Genomic DNA, 21,247 nt, shown 5'->3' with positions numbered 1-21,247 from the left:
CCCATTTTTTTTAAGTTAATCCTCCCAGTCTTTCAGATCACCTTCAGCAAAAACACACCACTACTTAATCTTTGCTCCATTTATTACCTACAGAAACAAACAGCCAAAAAAACTGTGTAACTGTCTACAGCTAACACAGACAGCCTTGACATATTTTTTAAGATGAGCAATCAACAGATTCCGTAGGTTTGAGCCTTACATAAAAAAATGGAATTTATTGGTTAGCTTCCCTGAGAAAAGGGAGGTTTACTGGAAGTCTTCCAACTGTGACAACAGGACAAGATGTTTATGAGAAGACTGAAGTATTCTGACCATAGAAAGATGCAACAGAGAGATGTGATTTAAGGAGAAATTAAAATACAGTTTATCAGTGGGGTACATAGGGAACAGGAGATGCTAAATAGGACTAGGACAACATCAGACTGAGTGTTTTGCATAGGATGAGATAAGACTAAAAGCAGTGTCAATAACTTTGACTCATGCATCCAGAAAGAACAGTCTAATCTTCTTCTATTTATACTTACGTGACAGTAAGATGACATCTCCCTACATAACACTTATTATTGCAAATTTTCTCATGCTGGCTACCTTGGTGATTTGATATTTCTAACATTAGAAGGTAAGAAAAAACACAGAAGGCAGCAAGGTACATGGGGATGTTATTTTACAGCACTCATTTCAAAGCACCTCCACAATGCCTTTTAATTGGAACGACCATGATATTAACTGCTCTGTGAAAATGTTTAAAGATTTCTTTGTCATTTATTTTTATACATTACAACCTGTAGAATTTTTTTTTGTTGTATCTTCTTCCCCAGATGTGCATCTTCCATAATGCACACATACTTTAAGTTATAAATTGCTGCACATTTGACCCAATGTCACAGGCTGACCACCGTTCACGCTCCTAAACCATTTGGCATGATTCTGCTAAAAGAAGACTTTATTTTCTTCCAGACTATTAGTAACACCTTCCATTAGAGTAACTAAGCAAGTATTTTCCATTTTAAATAATGCTAATAAACTGTTGGGAAACAGTTAAAAAGTCTATACAGAAACAGTCAATAGGGAAATAGAAATTTAACAGCATATATTGCCCTAGTGCATCATTACTGCTCACCGTAACAGCCTTCACCACTACTACAAATGCCATACACCACAGGACCCACAACCCTAACTCTGTTCTCCTAACCATGAATAGAAACAAAGCTGAGCAGAGGTAAAGTCCTGCATGCTCCACAGCTCCACTCTGACAGAAAAGGTTAATTCTGGGGCTCCACTGGTTCAGACAATAAAAATCCTACTGCAGAGTCTGAATAGCCTAGAGGCGGATAAAGCTGCAGTCAGAGTTTGCAACTTAGTAAACATCTGATAAACTAATCCCCATCAAGGATACCTGTCTGTTTAACTGCTCATGACTAACACAATTCAACAGCAGCCTTAGTTAAAAATCAGCTAAAAGGGCAGCCAGCCAAGTGGCACAAACTCAGAGACAACTGCATTAGCACAGACACCCTCAGAACCCCTTCGCTGTGATCCACAGGTAATTGAAACCTACCGCAGTATCAGGAAACATCTCCCTCCATCACAGTATGTATTAGGAAAGCAGTTTGTTAGACCTAACTTTCCAATTCCCATATTATGTTGCTGTATTATTCTACATGGTTCTCAGATAATCAGCCTATAGTTATTTATCCAAGGTGCCTTGCTATAAAGTAAGGTTTGAGTTAATGCTTCCTGTCCTATATGTGCAATCCTGTGGAAGAGTCACAAAAAACCTCAGTTCAACTGCCCTGAGAAATGCCAAAATGACAGCCTTAGAAACAAGAACTACACATGGCCCAAACTATAATCAAACAGCGATACCAGCTTCATGTCTGCTCTCTGACTTGAAATAATCAATGCTGTTTGAGTTTGCTCCCCACCCCCCCAACGAGTTTCAGGAGCCATTAGCTTTCAGCAAAACTCGGAATGTAGGTATTGCACTTCAACATTTAGATTTTTTTCTTTATAGATTTCTTACTATTTCCCTGTGCTCAAGAACAGACTCACTGTTTCAGGAGCAAGAAGCCTTACAGGAAAGGATGCTGCACAAAGAGCCTTCCCTTTGTCAATTTATATCACACGATGTATGGGTTCCTACATCTAAACCATTATGGTCCTCCCTTCTTTCCTTCCTCCTCTGCTAATAGACCCATACACTTTACTTCCTGTATATGCCTGCCAAGTCTTTCCACTGATCAAAAAAAAACTCAAGAACTGATCAAAAGGTTTTTGGGGGGGAGGGAATTCATTCTTTCCCACCTCCAAAAACTGGCCAACTCAGTCCTAAGATCCCTAAGGACCATTCTACACATCCTTATTTTGTCCTCTTCTCAACTGAAGACATACTATTTAAAGCATGGGGGGGTGGGGGAGAAGAAGGTACTGAATGATACAAATGATACAATTGACTTCATCAATTTTGAAGGTACCAACTGAAGAATCTTATTAAGTTCTGCCATTACTTAGGTCTTTATTGCTCATTATTTTAGCAGTAAAGAAACATATCAGCAAACTTAAAACTTAACTTGCATTCTGTTGATCACATTTGAAACCAGTCAGTGAACTGAATCAGCTTTGCCATATTACTGAAACATGAGCCATGCTTAAATGTATCTGAAGCTATTTAAAAAAAAAAAAAAAAAAATCAGAATTGGATAATGGAAAATCCATTTAATGTCCAAAAAAAAGACAGAGAGGGAGGGAAAAAAATGTGCCAAAGCGTACACACACTTCTCACTTTACCTGGACATTATCACAGAAATAAAACTTAAAAAATTAAGTAGTGTCAGCAAACCATTTTTCCAAGCATCAACAGAAAGCCAATCTTTCAATTTTAAAATACAAAAATCTTTACAATGCTTTATGAAAGTACTACTACCAGTTAAAAAAAAAAAAAAAACAAAACAAAAAAAAACCAAACCCACATTTGATGGAATTAGAAAGTAAATTAGTCAGTGAATAATTTAGCAAATGAGGTTTTTCATTTTATATTTTATGTAGTCTTAGGCCCCACACTAAGATAAGATTTTATAAAAAGCTACAGATAACAAAAAGAATACATTAATCTAGATACAAATTTCTAAAGGAAAAAATATGGAAAATCCTGCCTGACCAATTTGGTGGCCTTCTATGATAGGGCTACAGAACTGATGGACAGGGGTAGACCAGTTGATGTCATCTACCTGGACTTCTGCAAAGCATTCGACACTGTCCCACTCGACACCACGTCTCTAAATTGAAGGGACATCAATTTGATAGACAGACAACCTGGTAGATAAAGAACTGGCTGGATGGCCACATGCTGAGTGGCGGTCAATGGCTCAATGTCCAGCTGGAGACCAGTAACGAGTGGTGTCCCTCAGGGTTGGGACCAGTCTTGTTGAACATCTTCGTCACTGACATGGACAGTGGGATTGAGTGCGCCCTCAGCAAGTTTGCCAATGACACCAAGCTGTGTGGTTCAGTTGATATGCTGGAGGGAAGAGATGTCATCCAAAGGGACCTTGACACACTTGTGAGATGGCCAATGCCAACCTCATGAAGTTCAACCAAGCCAAGTGCAAGGTCCTACACTTGGGTTGGAGCAATCACAGGCACAGCTACAGGTTGGGCAGAGAAGAGATCCAGAGCAGCCCTGCAGAGAAGGACTTGGGGGTGTTGGTCGATGAGAAAATGGACACGAGCCGGCTTCAGTGTGCACTCGCAGCCCAGAAAGCCAACTGTATCCTGGGCAGCATCAAAAGGAGTGCGACCAGCAGGTCAAACGAGGTGATCCTGCCCCTCTACTCTGCTCTCATGAGACCTCACTTGGAGCATTGTGTGCAATTCTGGTGTCCTCAACATAAAAAGGACATGGAACTGTTGGAACAAGTCCAGAGAAGGGCCACGAGGATGATCAGGGGACTGAAGCATCTCCCGTATGAAGACGGGCTGGGAAAGTTGGGGCTGTTCAGCCTGGAGAAGAGAAGGCTGCGTGGAGATCTCATAGCAGCCTTCCAGTACCTGAAGGGGGCCTATAGGAACGCTGGGGAGGGACTCTTCATTAGGGACTGTAGTGGTAGGACAAGGGGTAACAGGTTAAACCTTAAACAGGGGAAGTTTAGACTGGATATAAGGAGGAAGTTCTTTACTGTGAGGGTGGTGAGGCACTGGAATGGGTTGCCCAGGGAAATTGTGATTGCTCCACCCCTGCCAGCGTTCAAGGGCAGGTTGGACAGAGCCTTGAGCGGCATGGTTTAGTGTGAGGTGTCCCTGCCCATGGCAGGGGGTTGGAACTTGATGATCTTAAGGTCCTTTCCAACCCTAACTATTCCATGATTCTATGGTAAAAGGTAACAAAGCACTTGAAATATTTTCTATTTACACAAACATAGACATTCCTTTCAGTGAGTAAAAATTTATTATTTCTTTTAAATATCATGCAAAAGGAGATAAGTAACCCATTCATTAGAAAAGTTACCCATCAAATTAAGAGGTGGTCATGACATCGTAAAAATTATTTTCTCCACCAGAGTAAATTGATGATTTTTTTTCTCCAGTTATGGTAACCAAAAAAGGCAGGGGGTGGTAGTGACATACTTCTGTTCTGGCTTGCTAACTGTTAATCCAGGTGGGCTGTCCTAAATATACCTGATCCTTCTATATACTGTCATATTTTAACATTTGTATATAGGCCAGAATGTGATGTATTTTTAGACAATCTAAAACTCATTTAAAATGTTAGGGCTTTTTCCGGGGGGGGGGAGGGGGGGTTAAAAAAAAAAGGAAAACCAAAAACCACCTCAGCAGTATTAAATTAAATATATCCAGAAATATCAGCAGAAAGGAAATAATGTTAAGATACACATCTCCATGACTATAGCCATTTAAGATATGCAAACAAACTGCATGCTTTTTGAAATAATATGGTTCAAACAGACATTTACTTGGACAGGTTTGACAGAACAGACACTGAGTCTCTTGTGTTAAGAAACAGTAAAGGAAAATTGCCAGATTTATACACTACGATAGAGGAGTATGAAGCAGTACAGCAGAGCTATTAAATCATGAGTGGCATGCAAATGGCAAACAAGAGTTAACTGCTGACTTTTATCTCACAACACAGAAAAGCATTTCTGAAACAACAGCAAGCAATCCCGAGTACAATGCACAGTTAAAGGCTGACCCTTTTTTGTCACAGGATGTTGAAGAGTTCACAGGGATTCAAAAAGGTTTCCTACAAATTCATTTAGGAAAAACCCAGCAAGGGCTACAAAACCCAAAGACCTCTGCTGCAGATTCCCTGAGCTTCAAATCACCTTAAGGCAACAGTGAGAAAATGCAGCTATGTACCAGAACTGCAGAGGTATGACAGCTAATCATGGCAGCTCTTAAGATTACAGCATCTCCTATAGCCCAAAAGTCATAGCCCAAAAGTCATTAACATCTCCCATAAAAGCAGCTCATACTATTCCTTGCTTGCATGTACTTGCTTCTGTCCTTGATGAAGACCAAGGCTGTGAAATGAAATCTTCGAGTTTTGCTTCAGGAAAAAGAGGGAAGCAAGAAAAACTACAGAATAACAACAAACTCCAGTCTAAGACTTCACTACTAATTTCCTGTCACTCTTTCTCCAAGATTTCCCCTATAGTAACTGAGCAGTTTAAATCGCCTATTTCCTATTACCGGAAGTTTGTTTGCTTGTTTGATATTGGCTTTTTTTGGTCATTTTGGTTGTGGGGAAAAAATTAAAAAAAAAAAACCAAACAAGCAGCAAGCTGGTGGACTTTCAAAATAAACCATCTTTGCTACTGCTCCTCAAAAATACTTTCCAGTACCTCCTTTCCAGACAAAAGAGATTTGACTTGGGCCACTCAGCAAGTGCTCTGTCTTTCACAGAGGAATCACACTCCAGATTTTAAATCATCATTTTATTAAAGAGCCCTGTTCTCTTTGCAAAAAAGTAAACCCATGGTGAGTCAACCTAACTACTACATCAGCAGTGCCTACCTGAGTTATCACACATAGCAGGAAGTTACTTGCAGAGAAGCCTAGCTGCAATCGTTTCAACGTCTACATTAATTACACTGCTGATCAGAAAAATAAAAAAGATTATATTTTTGCAGAAATATTACATGCAATATTTCACTGAGGCATCAGATGTATACACATTTCACCATATAAATGCCTGTTTCCCCCAAAGCATTTAATTTCACATCTATTCTCCCAAAACTTGCCTTTGCAAAGAAGTATAGCACCAACAGATTTCAAATTATGCTATGGGTTTTAAACATATATTTCCTTATTCAAGTGAAAGAATAAGTTATTTATACTGAATGAATAAGTATCATCAGTTCAACTGCAATACATAATTCCTGCATTAGAGCTGAGCAATCCAAGACAGATTTACTAGTTACAGTGAATGGAACTTCCTAAGATATTTAAGTTAGTTTTCAACTACTTCGTGCAGGCCATGATCCAGAGACATTTCTCCCGGAAATAGTGACAGCTTAAGCTGCACCTACCCTCTGCCATTTGCCTCCAATTGATCCCATACCCCCAGTTGATCCTATAAGCCCCAATACAACTGCTTGAAGTGCCATAGCAGGATCAGGAAACTGGTCAGGGTTAAAAAAAATTAAGCCAGCAGTGCCACCAAGAGAAATGTCTGTGGAACCACAGTCTCCAAAACCTCTAAAAATGCTGCCATGGGAAGGTCAAGCTAAAAGCCTTAATGCTTACCCTGCACCTTCTGTGCCCATGAAGCTCTGAACCGAGTACATGAATTAGGTCAAATCCAGTTTCTCTATGTAAAAGGAGGCAATTTCCTCATGAGCAGATTAAGATGCTCCATTCCACTCGATTCTGAAAGTCAGTAATGGCTGTTTAAAGTAAAATAATGATATTTTAAAGAAAATTACTAGAAAGCAAAACACAGCAAAATCCACAAGGTCCTTCTAGTTCCCCTGCTCTCACTCTTATTACATGAAAGTTAGTTGATGGTAAACCCAGATATCACTAAAAAGAGTAGCTTTCTGGACGAGTCAATATAATGAAGCAATATAGCATTAGTTTAGCTTAGAATTCTCCACTATGTTCAAAGAACAAGCTTGTTACAAGCAGATCAGGCTTCAGACCCTACCTAGTAGGGATAGGAGGGAAACCATCCTTGCAGCAACACTGAATGTCAGTGCCCAAAGCACAAAGGTGGCCAGTAACAGCACATCATAGCAGTGTCTCTTTTGAGACAAACACCTTGGTGTCAACCTGAGGTAAACTTCTCATACGATCAATACTTACTTTGCTCCATCAAAAGCAGAAGCAGCTTACCAAGTCCTACCAAAAGGGAAGGTCAAGCCCCAGCAGAGAAACTCAAGATCACTGGTGGAACTACACATCTCTACAAGTCACTGACACTGGGATCAGAAGAAGGCTGAGCTTATTTTTGGCCAAGTCTTAAAAGGACCACATTTAAAATTCACTCAAATTTGTCATTAAAGAACAGTTCTGCTGTTGTCAAGCAGGTTTTGAGATGTTGGTATGTGCACACAAATAACAGCTTCTTCTAAAATAAGTACTCTTTAAAACTCTTTACAATGGCTATGACCTGCTGTGTGTTGTTTCTTTGTTGGTTTGTGTTATTTTTGAAATACCTCCAAAGATCCACGCAAAGTTCTGGACCAAAACAAGTTTGATGTAATGCAAATCTGGAATAATACACTGCTTGTATGGATGGCATATAAAAGGCAAAAGCGAGTATTTTTCTGATTAAGAAAATACTTGATATATCTTTCTTAAAGCCTCCTGAAACACTTAAGTACAAGATCAAACTTTCCTTTTCCCGTATTTCATCTCCCGCTGCATACTCTGCAACTATGCAGCAAATTAATAAACTGAATAATGCCTAGGTCAGGACACCTAAATTCTGTTTGCAAACTTGACATTCAAATAAACTTTCCTCAAAATCCACCAGTGTTAAGTATGTATTTGCTTGTTGATCTTCATCATATTCAGGATTCTATTAGTATAAAAGCAAAGAAGAGGGAAGGGAAGAGAATAAGCCATTGAATCCCTGTAGCCAATTACATCAGAACACTTGTTTGTTTGATCTTATTGTCAATTACTATGAAAAAGATGCTCTTTCCTGAACACTAACTTCACTTGGCAACTCTGGAAGACAGATGAGGTGACATTCACAGGCACAGGATGACAAGCTCAATCTTATTAGAAACACAGAAAGGAAACAGGAAGTTTTCTTTACTCCTGAGCCAAGAGAAGATTAGTTGACATACACCAAAATTTACAAGACTTACAAGACTCTTGCTGGCTTCAATACTGGTACAGAACAGTAGATACAACTGAAAATTGTCTAAATCCCTGTTGCATTCTGAGCTTCTCCCAATCCTTTCAAACCAAATTCAAAACACATACAAAAAGCATCCTACAACATCCCTCCTCTGGATCCAAAGGCAATATTGATGTGATAAACTCTGGCATGTTTCCAGCATCATCTCCAATCACTGGAGTCAATAACGTGACAAGCTCTTAACCAACAACTTGCCCTTCATCCTTCACCCAGATGCTGGTACAGAAACATGTAGCATTTTTAAATTCCATTATCCACCACCAGACTATGCACAACTAGTTTAAAACTTGTTTCTGTATTTACTTTGTACAGTATTTTTACTAGAGAGTTTGACATCTTCCAGTTTATTTTAAGGTTAACAAGTAAAAGCTGCACAGCATGTACTTCTAAAATAAGGAATGAAAAAAACAATTTAGTTTTTAATCAGATTAGCTCAAATGTATTAAGAACATTCAGTTTCTCCTTACAAGTGGAAAGAAAAAGCACGTTGCACTAGAAATTAATATATGGCAGAAAACAGATGTAACCCACAGAAGTGCAATTCTGTGCCTGTATGACAAAGCCATATGCCATTCATAAAGTTTGGGAATGCAGAAGGTTACAACAATTACAAGTCAAAAAGACTGCACAAGAGCAGATCCACACACAGTGAAAGCAAGTTTAACTTCATCTTTCAGTGAAAAGCTATCTGTGCATGGAGTACTTCTCTAAAATATCTTATTTCCAAATTACCAGCAATTATTTCAAATTATTTTCATGTTATCTAGAATGGAATACTGATTAAGTTTCCACTTTACTGTTAAGTGAGGGCAAATTCAGCTAAAATAGACACACAAAGTCTGCAGACATTCTCTTTAAATGTTTTTAACAGAAATACTGAATTTTTAACAATTCCTTGTTTGCAAATTAGCAAAGATGAGATATTTAAAAAATACAGTTTACCAAAACAGTTAATGTCCTGTTTACTATATCTTAATAATTTTACTGCAAATAAAAATCAAACAGCTGCTTCAAACTATCACTAGTATTTAGTATTTTATGAAGGATATCTAACATGGTGATTTATTGCTATAATGTATTTCCTTATGGACAATTACTGTATGTTACATCTGCCTATCATAAAACATTAAAGACTACCAAAGTACTCAATTCTGTCTTCCAACCCATGAATATCATGGCAGCAAAGTTCCCGCATCAGTAAATACACAGTTACAGATCCCTGCAACTTATAGCTATACTTTTTATTAAGGGTTGCACATCATGTGTTTAGAAACTTATTTCCATTTTGTTTTTCATGTAGAGAAAATATACTGCTGACTATATGATTATATTCAATGTACAACTGCAGGACCATGAAAAGTCACACAACTCTGAAAACTTCTGGTAAGCAAAATCATTTTAATAATTTGGTTTACATTAAAAAAAAAAATTGCTCCTCTAAATAATCACTTCTTAAACACAGTATAAGAGAACACCTCTGCCATTACCATGTCAAATCTCATCAGTAGTGATTAAATACACGTTTTGCAATGTGTGACCCAGAAAGCAATTCTTTTGGGACAGCAAACCCAGGGAGATCATATGACATTGACTCCACCTCTTTCCTCCTGTCCCTTTCTTTATTTGACCACAGTTATCACTGCAATCAGAGAGCACACAGGCTTTTCCAAGCAGTTAGCAGCAGCAAGGCAAAACAGAGTTCCCAGCTTCTTCTAGCAACATTCACTGTTACTTAAGCAGAAAAAGCAGTTATGAATTCTCACGACTAGTGAAACACACACAAATACATGTACATGTTAAACTTCTTTTTGCTTGTATTTTTATTAATAGATACATGTTTTTCATGAAACAGGAATGTTCAGGAATGGAAGATCAAAAGGTCTATCAAGTTGTGACTCAGACCATGAAAATCATCAAGAAAACTCCTGGATTAAATTTTATACATGGTACGTATTGTATAGGTAGAGCAGGTATTTTAAAGCATCTGAAACATTACACAGTGACTAAAAATGAGGCATGGGTTCCAAATCCTAGCAGGAAGTATCTGTCTGTAATGGCAAGTGCATTCATGTTCCAGAAGACCAACAGCACTCCCACCCAGCGACAGTTGTTCTCACCATATTCCTCACTAGCAGTACATTAACAGGAAAGCTGAGGAAGCCAAATTTCAGTAAAATAGTGGAAAACACTTTGACACTATTCTTCTTTAAAAAAAAAAAAATAAATCAATCAATAAACCCATTTTACAATGAAACAGAGACCATATATCAGCTATGTTGCAATCATAAAACATGTAAGTAAGGAGTCATTCAACATACTTCCATGGATTAGGAGAGACCTATCAGGAAGAAGATACTGGATAACTGAGTTCTATATTTTCTTACCACAACAATTTCAATAATTAAAATATTAATTACTTTAGTTATGAAAATCAAAAAGTACACTTAGGAGCATATGAAAACTGGAGTCTTCATTTGCCTGCTCACAAGCAGAAAGCAGCTAGTCCAGCCTTCAAGCCTGGAGTTCCCAATTTAATGAGTAGTTCTATTTACACCAGAACTAATGAAGCTCCGTTTCCTGCAGATTTGCTCTTACAAGCCCTGTGGCCACTTAAGATTAATTATGTCAGTTGCTTCTAACCTTGCCAATGTCTCAGTAAGATCCTGCACCTCATAAAACTCTCTATTCATCCATATGTTCCCATATCCACACTCACGCCTGCACTCATGCTTTTGTTAACACTCAGCTCTTTCTCATGCCTTTAAAGCCACCTTCACATACCATCAGTTCCATCAACTACCCTGTATGGTGCTAAGCAAGAGGCAGCATATGCTGTGGCTGGTTTGAAGCTTGGTACATGCTGGTTGGCCAGCTGGAGACCACCTCTTCGCTTCCAAGAGGAGCACACAAAATGCCATAACCTCCTCACCTTTATGGGGTTTTTACGGGAGGAGAGCTCTCATGTCCCCTCAGACGTCAGCTTTCACAGACTGGGGGAAGATGATCTTTCTCAGACCTCTCCCCACTCTTATATTGACTGAAACTGACTGGGGGGTTCATACTTATTAAGGAATAAAAGACACAAAGACAATGTAATGATACTTTCTTCCAAAGCCAGGATTAAGAGATAACTCGTTTTTGGTTGGTTGCAAAGCATATTGAAAATGCTCACTGCTGCCCTACTCCATTCCTGCAGCTGAGGGCATCTTCTACACTTCTGCAATGTCCATCCACTCAGAGGGACGAGATATACACAAAATTGACAAAAAGTCAATTTCAAAATTTTTATGCTGCATCCTATGGCAGCAATGAAACTGTCAAACGAATTACCATTTCACTCCACTGATGAGTGGCAGAAGGGTCTGAAGCTATTCATAGGGAAAGCCACCTCAAAACAAAAGCCATGAAAGGATAAGAGCAGCACTCATCTACCTCAGACAGTTCACGTGGAGGCAAGGCTAGCTGAAAAAAATAATCTTATCCTCCACTGGGGGCAGGGGAAGAGAATACTCATGTTAACCAGTATCAACTAACAAATGCAAAAGGAGAGCCTAACCCACAGAAACTACCTGTTGCTAGCAGAAACCGTACCATTTCTTCCTCTATCCACTCCCTCTCTGATTTATGCTTGTTCGTGCCTTGGGGACAGAAAACAGGTAACACAAAAAACAAATACTGCACTTAGAGGGGCAATGACGCTCCAGTAGGTAAATTCTAATCTGTGACTCATTAGACCTAGATGGTATTTCCAAAACCTTCCCAGGCTTACAGCACTCCTAGGTGACTAGAAATCTATCTACACAGCATAATGCAGCACTCTGTTGCTAGCTTGAATACCAGAAGGAATATGGCCACAATAGCACCGCACTGCACCCAGGCTGAAGTGCAGGCTGGAGCATTCATCCTGCTCCTCAGGTAGTTTGGATCTATCCAAATAGCACTCTACTACAACATACAAGCATACCCTTAGTCATCCTGCCTCAGAAAACAGCTGTAACACTACAGTTCTTCCTTAAATTACTAAGAACTGTAATGAAAGACTATATGAAGATAAAAACACTCAGTGAAGTTAGGAACAGGAGCAAGTATTTACGACAGACAGTGCATGTTATCCATTTAACGTAACAGCCTCTGAAATGCCTTGGTTTTAATGCCCTTTCTCTGTCAGCTCTGCCCCTAGAGTTTACAAATTATGGCTCTGACTTGTAAATGGTAGTAAACAGCTCCTTAAACCTTACTCAGTGTTTCCATAATTGTATATAGATTCTAGAGAATACTGTCCTGCAAGAACATCCAAAATAGGTTCTAAAAATAAAACATTCTAGGCTATTCTCACATACAACCAAAGGTTGAAAACACAGGGCATTTTATAAACAAGGGCATGAACAGCATGATACTTGAATTATAGTTGGGGGGGGAGGGGGGGAAGGGGACATAAACAGCCCACAATATAGCAAAACAGTAGTATTTCCAGTGTCACATACATTCTGATTCTAAAGCACGGCTTAAAGCCTGGGATGTATGAAAACAAGAATTCGTCATTTTTGCGAATTGCACTTTCAATAAGCTCCAAAACCAGGCAATTGTTTGCTTGATGAGTTTGTAAAAAAGGCAACATTCCACTCCTAACTGTGCTCCGCTGTGAACGCCTGCCCCTCACCAGTAGCAATACGGGCTGCCCAGCGCAATTTGGTGATCCCTTTTTTCAGCCTACGTAATGCCTATTTACATAGTCGTGATATTTTTAAATGTGCGTTCAAAAGCACCAAATAATGTAAAAATCATGGAAGAAGACAGCCACAGCAATACCGTAGCACTCGATTGACCACAAAACTCGCAAAGGAAATAACGACGAAGTTCACGAAGCACAATAAAACTCCATTTTACAGCTTATGCATTCAGAACACTAACCCAAGGAAATCCTGCTCGTGTTTCCCTCCCCAGCAAGAGTGAACAGAACATATCCTGGTTCCTTCGCTAGCCTCCACGCACATTCCTACACCCCTTAGGAAAACAGTGACAGCGGACATAAAAGGAAGGGAAACAATGACATTCTTTCAGTAACAGCTATCACCACCGCGTCCAGCACGTTAGCCCCCGTCGGTCAGTGCTACATGACGACGCTTTCTGCATTCCCCTAGCACAGGCGCATTCGCCCCCAGCCCGAGCACAGCTGCTCCAGGAGCAGGCTGGTTTTGCCTCGCCGGCCACGCATTTTCCCTCTCCTAACGCCACCGCAGCCGGACGCAGCTGCAAGGCCAGGGGCCGCATCCGCACGAGGGGCACGGAGAAGACCGGGGCCAGGGCCGGCGTCGTCCCCCCGAGCCGCGGCAGCACATGCCGTGGATAAACGCGTCTCGCCCCGGCCTCGACCCCCGGCGGCGGCGCGGGCTCCACGTCAGCCGTCCCCGCCACCAGAGCGCTGACACGCATTCTTGCCCCGCACCGCCGCCCCCCGGGCGAAGGGCTGTGTCACGCCGGACCCGCCCGGGGCGTCCCACCGCCCCCCCGCCGCCGCAGGCCCCGCGCCACCGCCTCGGCCCCACCGCAGTCCCCCGGCCCGGCATGGGACGGAACGCGGCTCTTACCGCCAGGTCGGGGCTGTGTGAGTCCCGCTGGGACACAGCACGGATGACCCCGGCCCGCCAGCGCCCGCTCTCCGGCGGCTCCTCGCCGCCGCCGCCGCCGCCGACGCACAGGAACCGCTTCCCCACCAGCTCCGGCCGCGTCTCCACCGCCACCGCCATGGCCGCCGCCGCGCAGGCACCGCAACCAGCCACCGAGCCCCCTGCTCTACGGGCCGCCCATGGCGGGAGCGGCGCGGAGCGGGGACAGGAGAGGGACTCTTCGCCTCAGAGGCGGGCTGAGTGCGCGCCCCTCGGCCGGGCCGGCGCCGCGGGGCCGCTCCGCCGCTGCCTGCAGCCTGACACAAACACCCGAGGGGCGGGAGAGGGCCGGGGGCGCGCACTCCCTCGCTCGCTCGCGCTCTCGTTCACCGACGCGCTGCGGCCCCGACCACTCCGCCCACGCAGCCCACTGCCATGGAGACCGGTACCACGCGCCGTCTCCCTCCGCCAGGCAGCGCGCGGGGAGGGGGCGAACGGGAGCCGCCGCCGCGCGGCAAAGAGTCCGGCCGCGGCGGCACCGGCACCCGGAATGGGCCCGCACCAGCACCCTGCGGCAGCGCCTCCTGCCACCAGCAGGGCGGGCCGGGGGCCTCGGACGTGCGCGGAAGTTCTAGCACCGCAGAGCGACTGTCCCCCGCGGAGGTCGCCTCCCGCCAGGTGAGCCCTGGGCTGTTGCCCCCTGCCCAGCCCCGCGGCGGGGGAGCACGGCTCTCACCTGCAGACCGCGGCGACCGCCCGCTCCCACCGCCCCGTCTCGCCGTCTGCGGCTACCGGCACCTGCACACCGTCCGCCCGGCTCCGGTCCCGGTCCCGCGGCGGGGGTTGCAGACACAGCTTCTGCCGGGGACATCCCCTCAGGTGGCCCGAGGCTGTCCCGCACCCTGCTCTAAGCGTATCGCTCCGAGAGCTCGGGCTGGGGGAACCGCTTGCAGGTAACAGGACGCCCATAATTCCGGCCCTCCACGGGTCGGGAGAGTTCGGAGAGGCGCTGCCCTCATCTGCAGCGCCTTCTTCCCCCAGTTTAGCTTATTAGCTAAACAAAGACAACCATCTAGCTTTTCGTATTGCAAATAAGGCCACGCAACGCTACGAGAATACAGTATTTGTTTGGTCCATCATAAATAAGCCTTTACAGGCTTTACAGACCAAGTAGACATTATTTAACACTGAACGCAAGTGAGCAGAGGACATCAGAGCAGCCACCTCAGAGACTCACATGTACTTCAAAATCGAGAGAGCTCTGGTTATAACACATAACAAAGCTATGTTCTGTAGCAATTGCTATCATCTTACTGTTTTCTGTATTGAATCCTGCAGTCATGCTGTAGTAATGTAGTAATGCTATATTCGCGTTCTGAGAGGTTTTCCTTCATGCTATCTAGAGGTGTAGCTTTCATCACTGGTATCCTTGCTCTGAGGAGAGCAGGTTAATGATCTCTCATCTAGCACTAGAAGGCAAATTTGAATAGTGCATTTTTTTAAAAATAGATTATGAGCCTAAAGCAATAAATCAAGGGTGCAAACTTAGCACATTCCCATATATTTCAGTAAAACAGCTTCTGGTACAAGAGGAGCTAATTAACAGGAAAAAAGAATCATCATTCACCATGACAGGTTTGTTCACAGTATTCTAATAGCTTATAAAACATAACATTTATACAAGGACCTACATCTGCTTGTCAACCCATTGGCAGTAGACTAGGGATGCAGAAGTGTGCTCCTTAGCTGAAGAAGACACCACAGCGCATTTGAGCTATATGAGATCTTCATCCACATGTGAAAGGTAATGCTTCAATCAACCCAAGTCCTGCATTTTGCAGAACAAGCAAATATTAGCTAGGTACAGAGCAGTTATTCATAAAGGGTATAAAAAGAAGTTAACTAAATAAATATAAAACTCTTTCAAATTAGAAAGATTAGATCCCCTCTTGTTTAGCCAAAGAATAGTTTGAGATTACCAAATTATACACTTAAATAGTGTGCAAACCATAATATGAAAAAGTTACCTGATTCTAGATTGAACTTGTAAATTTGTCATGGAACACCAACATGTCAATAAAGTATTTTTAATTTGTTCCAAAAAATCATGTCACAAAGTGATGATACCAGAATCATGTTTTACAGAATCATTTAGTACAGGTTAGAATTCACTAAAGGCTATTGTATCATTTTGTAGTTGTTACCACATTACCTGAAATTATCAGCAAGATCAAGTAACATCAGCCTTGAGGTGTAAACTCCCACGGTTGGCTGCCAGTTCACAGATGCCTGGTGAGAAGGGCAAGACCTTTACCCAGCTCCCTGCCACAACACTGAGCACAGGGCTCCTCAAACAGCTTTCCAGGTAGACCGGGAGAAGAGAGTTTAAGGGAGAGCCTCCACATACTGTCAGGGCAGCTGCACTCCCTGCTCACCCTGCAACTCAGCTTTATTCTTTCAGTTACTAGGTTCTGAAGAGCTTTTGTTACCTGTACGTGCTTTAAGAAGGTCAAAATTCCTGTGTTCAGGTGGATCAGCACACAAGAGACCCACAGGTTGCTGAACACATTTCCCACCTTGGGCAACTTACTTTCTTAGCCTCTGTTCACCATTTCTTCTTTGCTTCTCCCTTTTCATCTTGTTTCTCTGCAAAGTGCTGGAAAGGGGGAGAGTGGTAAGAGTTGAGGACGTGAATAAGTCAGCTCAGAAACCCCAGCTGCAACAGAACATAAGGTAATGGTACTGTGGCCCAAGGCCTGAAGATAATCTAGAGACTAATTTTTAGATAATCTGTGCTCTATCACACTTTAGTAGAATTTCTTCCTTTCTCAGAAGTCTTTGCAGGTATCAAGCCAACACATTAATTCCCCTTTCCTTCTTCCTCTATTTCCTTGATAAGTATTATGCAATGCAAGTATCAAACCAACACATTAATTCCCCTTTCCTTCTTCCTCTATTTCCTTGATAAGTATTATGCAATACTTGAACTGAAAATTCCAAACACCAAAATTCACAGGATTAAAGGATTAGGGATGGTATGAATTGATACATCTTCTTGAGAAAGTGGCATAAGGACACCTCTTCTCAGATTACTCTAAGAAGGCCAGAGGAATCATCCTCTTGGAGCTCAGGGGCAATGCCCAGAGGCAGGTACCCATGGACAACAACAAAACAGAGCTGACATTTTCAGGCTGAAGAAGTCCAGAAAACACCAAAGCAAAATGCCTCAAGGCTGAGCTCCAGGGAAGGAGGGCTCTTCTTTGGAAACAGACTGTAAGGAAACTCCAGCATTGCATTCCTATGTGGCCCCAAGGCAGCTCTGGCAGTAAGTATAGTGAGTGTTCAACTGAGTCACTAAGATTTACAGGTAAAGTAAAAAAGTTCAGCCATCCAAACAATGGAAAAACAACAGATACTAGATATGATCTGCTGGGTTCATCCTCTCACCCAAATTGCATATCAAACTGATGCTAACCACCTGAGCTCATCTGAAAGAGGCAACCAGGTCATCCCAATAGGAAGATGAGTGAAACAAGACTGTGTTCTATACTTTCAAGTGTCAAGAAGAGATTTACATTATTTCAAGAATCACTGCATCTTCCTTTTTTTTTAATATAAGTGAAAAAATATTGATGGTGCTGTTTATATCCTCAACAAACGGCTTCTATGGCTGTAGACCCTACTTCAGCTGGGCATTTAATCATCTGAAAAAGCTGTCATGCATATACTGTATTGACAGCATCCTTAAATTGCACAGATTGCTAAATAAAGGTTTTTTTAGTTGGGTTTTTTTTTTCAGATATTTTCAGTCCCACTTCTCCAAAACCATACACGTTGGTCAGTTGCAAAATTAAGGTCTTTACTGAGAGCTATTTCTAACTTTCAGATTAAAATCCAGCACAGCCTGTACTGACAGTAATTGTACCTTATCCATATAGATAAATACTGCATTTAGAAATAGTTATTTCCACTTTGACAGAGGAAGGCAAAATGAATTGTCACTGTCACAACCCTTAAGCAAATGGAATATTGAACCAGCTCTTCCTAAAATTCTATGCTATATACTTTTAGATATTTTACCTTTCCTTGGGAGATAGCAAACATCAGTTTCCTCTAAAGTCATAATTCCTCAGAAATTTGGAAAGTCATATTTAATACTTTCCAGAGCTCAGCATCAGAAATTAAGAATTTATATTTAATAGAAATTTGCATCATTTGGTTCAAAAAGTTTTCTAACATGAGAATTCATAGCCAAGAGAAAACCAGTTTCTCTCAAACATCAGTTATTTCTACTGCAAAGATAAGGTAAGGGAGTTGGAAATCAAAAGTTATCTTCTACGTTGAATCTAAGGGCTTTTCTTAATGCATCCTACCAAAACTATCTTTCTTAAAAAGAGAATTACTTCAATGGTAAGACAGTCCTTGAGAACTGAATGGGACACAAGGGCTAGTGGGAAAATATGATTAAAGACAGTTATTTAATGCTGGTGCAAATTCTGCATTAAACACCTGGGGGTACAAAGGTAAATAACAGTAGGAGTTATGCTTCATGGGATTATTTCCCCAGCTCTACCACTAACAACCCCCTATGGTGATTTACTATTACTTGCATCACTGGCTACAGCCACAACTCCATCTGGGGGTGTCAACTGGCCACTAACAGATCTTTTCCTGTGTTTTGGCTTTGTCACTTGTAAAAAGACTGTAAATTTACTGTTATATTTACACCACAGGTGAACAGAGCACCCCACCATGCCTGGTATTGCCTTCAGAACTTTCTTGATACCATCCCTGCTGTTGCTGCAAGCACACAAAGGAGAAAGATTTAAGTTGATTGCATTTGCAAATCATTCCAGCCATACCTGCACTAGAAAACACTGCAGTTCACAGGGTGCTACTCCATCAGTGCTTACAATAGTAAGGAGCACTACTGAGCCTCCATGTGATGTTTCACAGTCCTTTTATAGCCTAGAATAGATAAGCACTCACAGCACACTCAAATTCCTACATTACTTTCTGTTCCAGTTAATGATACATCATCAAAAGGTGTCTAAACAAATTTAAAAATTTGGTTTTCAATACATCCCCTTCCTCAGAAGCTTGCTGACATCTTAAAATATTAACCTATCCATATTTCCTCTCCCTTCACACACACACTCCCCCAAGCCCCATAGCATTCCCAATCACGATCACCTGACACTTGAACTGGTAAAACAGAGCTCACAAACATCCCACATCTGTTTTAAATATGCAGTCAGCCAGCTTAGCCCAATGGAGCTGCAAGGGCAGGTTTTCCTGAGCCTTAGGACTTCTGCCCTGGAGCTGCTGAGAGGCACACGTCCCTTGTCCTCTACAGTGGAGGTGGCCACCTTCCTCCACCTTTAACAGGTGCCACTGTTTCTGCAGGTAAGTATTTAACTGCAGCCTGAAGACAGAATGTTATTGGTACAGAACAGTCTTTCCTACTACTGATGAGTTTATGGAACTGAAAAGTAGGGGGTGGGGAAATAGCAATAACAAAGCTGTGAGTCTCCACCTTTCCTGAATATCTACATGCTTAATTTGTTATATGAAACTTACGGACCCTACCTTAGCATTATCAGATAATGTCTCCTTCTAAAACAACTTCTGTGAATTTGCTTGGAGAAAAATGTTCTTAGTTTCTTCCAAACACAGATGGAAGATGCCATTTCCTAGTTGGCTAATGGTCACTCAGCAGAAGTGCAAGTACTGAAAGCAAGGATAATGCACAGGCCAAAGCAGTATAATATTTTTGTGTCTTTTTTTGTGGACATCTTAGTAATGTTAGATATCCATTCAAGTTTCTTCCTTACGTTTCAGCAAGCTGTTGATACCAGCTTGAGGTTTTGGTACTTCTTGGGAACCAGACTGAGCTTTAGGCATGTCTGTTGGCCCCTAACAGAGCTTTCCTGGGACAACACACACTGTAACACCCAGAACAAAGAGCCAGAACTGAGAACAAATTCTTACTTAGCTGAGGGGATCTGGCTACAGAACAGAACTCTAGGAGAGGTCAGGCATATTCAGAGCCTGAGCAGTCTCAGCAATGCTGATGTTCCTGCTGAAAAGGCCTGCCTTTCAGTGGATTGCTCCCAGCATTGGTGCTCCTTTCTCCCGTCAATCTGAAACCATCATCCTTAAAAATGAATTAATCACTTTTCTGGGAACCTTTGCCTCCAGTAGTGGTTCCTCTCACTTGCACCTAAGCTGTATAAAGGCCTGTAAGTGCTTGGTACTGCTGGCAGGGTATTAGGTAGCAGTAATGTTTCGTATACAGAAATGCCTGCTTCTCTCACAGAGGTCTCTAGAGCGCAAATTTTGTGGATTATCCAGTGTGTGAGTGTATTTTTACCTAATGTTAAATGTTCGGTTATTGTTATCGCTCTGTTTTTGCAATTAGTAGGTTTATAAGGTTAGCAGATGGGCAACAGTAAAAAACAAAAAAACAACTCTGAAAATATAAGTAACTGTGAAGGCAGTTATTACTTCTATGCTAAAGTCTGCTAGAATCTTGTAGAAGAGCTTCTTACTGTTTTGGATGAAAGGTGTTGAAGTAGATCACTTTATGAGTAGATACGGTTGCTGATGGAAAAAATAGCACATATTCAGCATTGAAATAAATATAGAGATCTTCTTTGAATTAACTGGGAGCTGGATCATGACACCTTTCTTCATTGGAGATCACTGGTGTATTGTGTAGTAAAGATAAAAAAGTGAAAATGAGCAACTCTGCAACCTTCTATTCCAAGTGTTTCAATCCATCACATGTGTGGTACCATAAGAACCTTCAAACAACTCTAATGTAGGAGGCAGAAGCGTTATAATCTGATTAGTACTCTGTATGTAACTTTCTCAATGTTTATATCAAAGCTTCTTACTTATCTGTAAAAAAATCATTATTAAAAGCTGCATTGGTGCTGCCATCCTGGTGATTTCTTACCTACTAAACTCTAGTTTCTATATGAATTGTGTTGGGGTTGTGCCCCCTTCAGAAGCAGGGACTCTTGCAAATAGCAGCTTTAGACTGAAATCACTTTGGTGTTGATGTTACTTACCCTGACATAACTAATACAGGTTGTGGTTATGGTAAAGAAATTGCTTAGCATGCTGCTACACAATACACACAATAAAAAGCCAATGGGAACTTTTAGGGTCTAGAATAGCTCTAAAGCCCAGGTGAGAAACAGCTGAATTTAGCTATCATTAGACTATGCATTGCTAAGGGACAAAG

The 21,247-nt window shown here is 41.9% G+C and overlaps 1 protein-coding gene across 1 annotated transcript in view; it reads right to left on the bottom strand.

Moving 5' to 3' along the window:
• The window catches only part of JMJD1C (jumonji domain containing 1C), a 164,430-nt gene extending 150,062 nt beyond the window's left edge, over positions 1–14,368 (bottom strand). Inside the window, exon 1 of the mRNA XM_062633977.1 lies at positions 13,978–14,368. Coding sequence (XP_062489961.1) covers positions 13,978–14,136 — 159 coding nt within the window. The 5' untranslated portion in view covers positions 14,137–14,368. The remainder of the gene's footprint in view (positions 1–13,977) is intronic.
• Positions 14,369–21,247: the final 6,879 nt, after the last annotated feature.

The sequence above is a fragment of the Pezoporus occidentalis genome, unplaced genomic scaffold (genome assembly GCF_034315485.1).
Source record: "Pezoporus occidentalis ecotype Australia unplaced genomic scaffold, CSIRO_AGI_Poc_V1 ctg41, whole genome shotgun sequence".
In the NCBI taxonomy this organism is placed as follows: Eukaryota; Metazoa; Chordata; class Aves; order Psittaciformes; family Psittacidae; genus Pezoporus; species Pezoporus occidentalis.
This window is presented reverse-complemented; position numbering and strand designations above follow the sequence as displayed.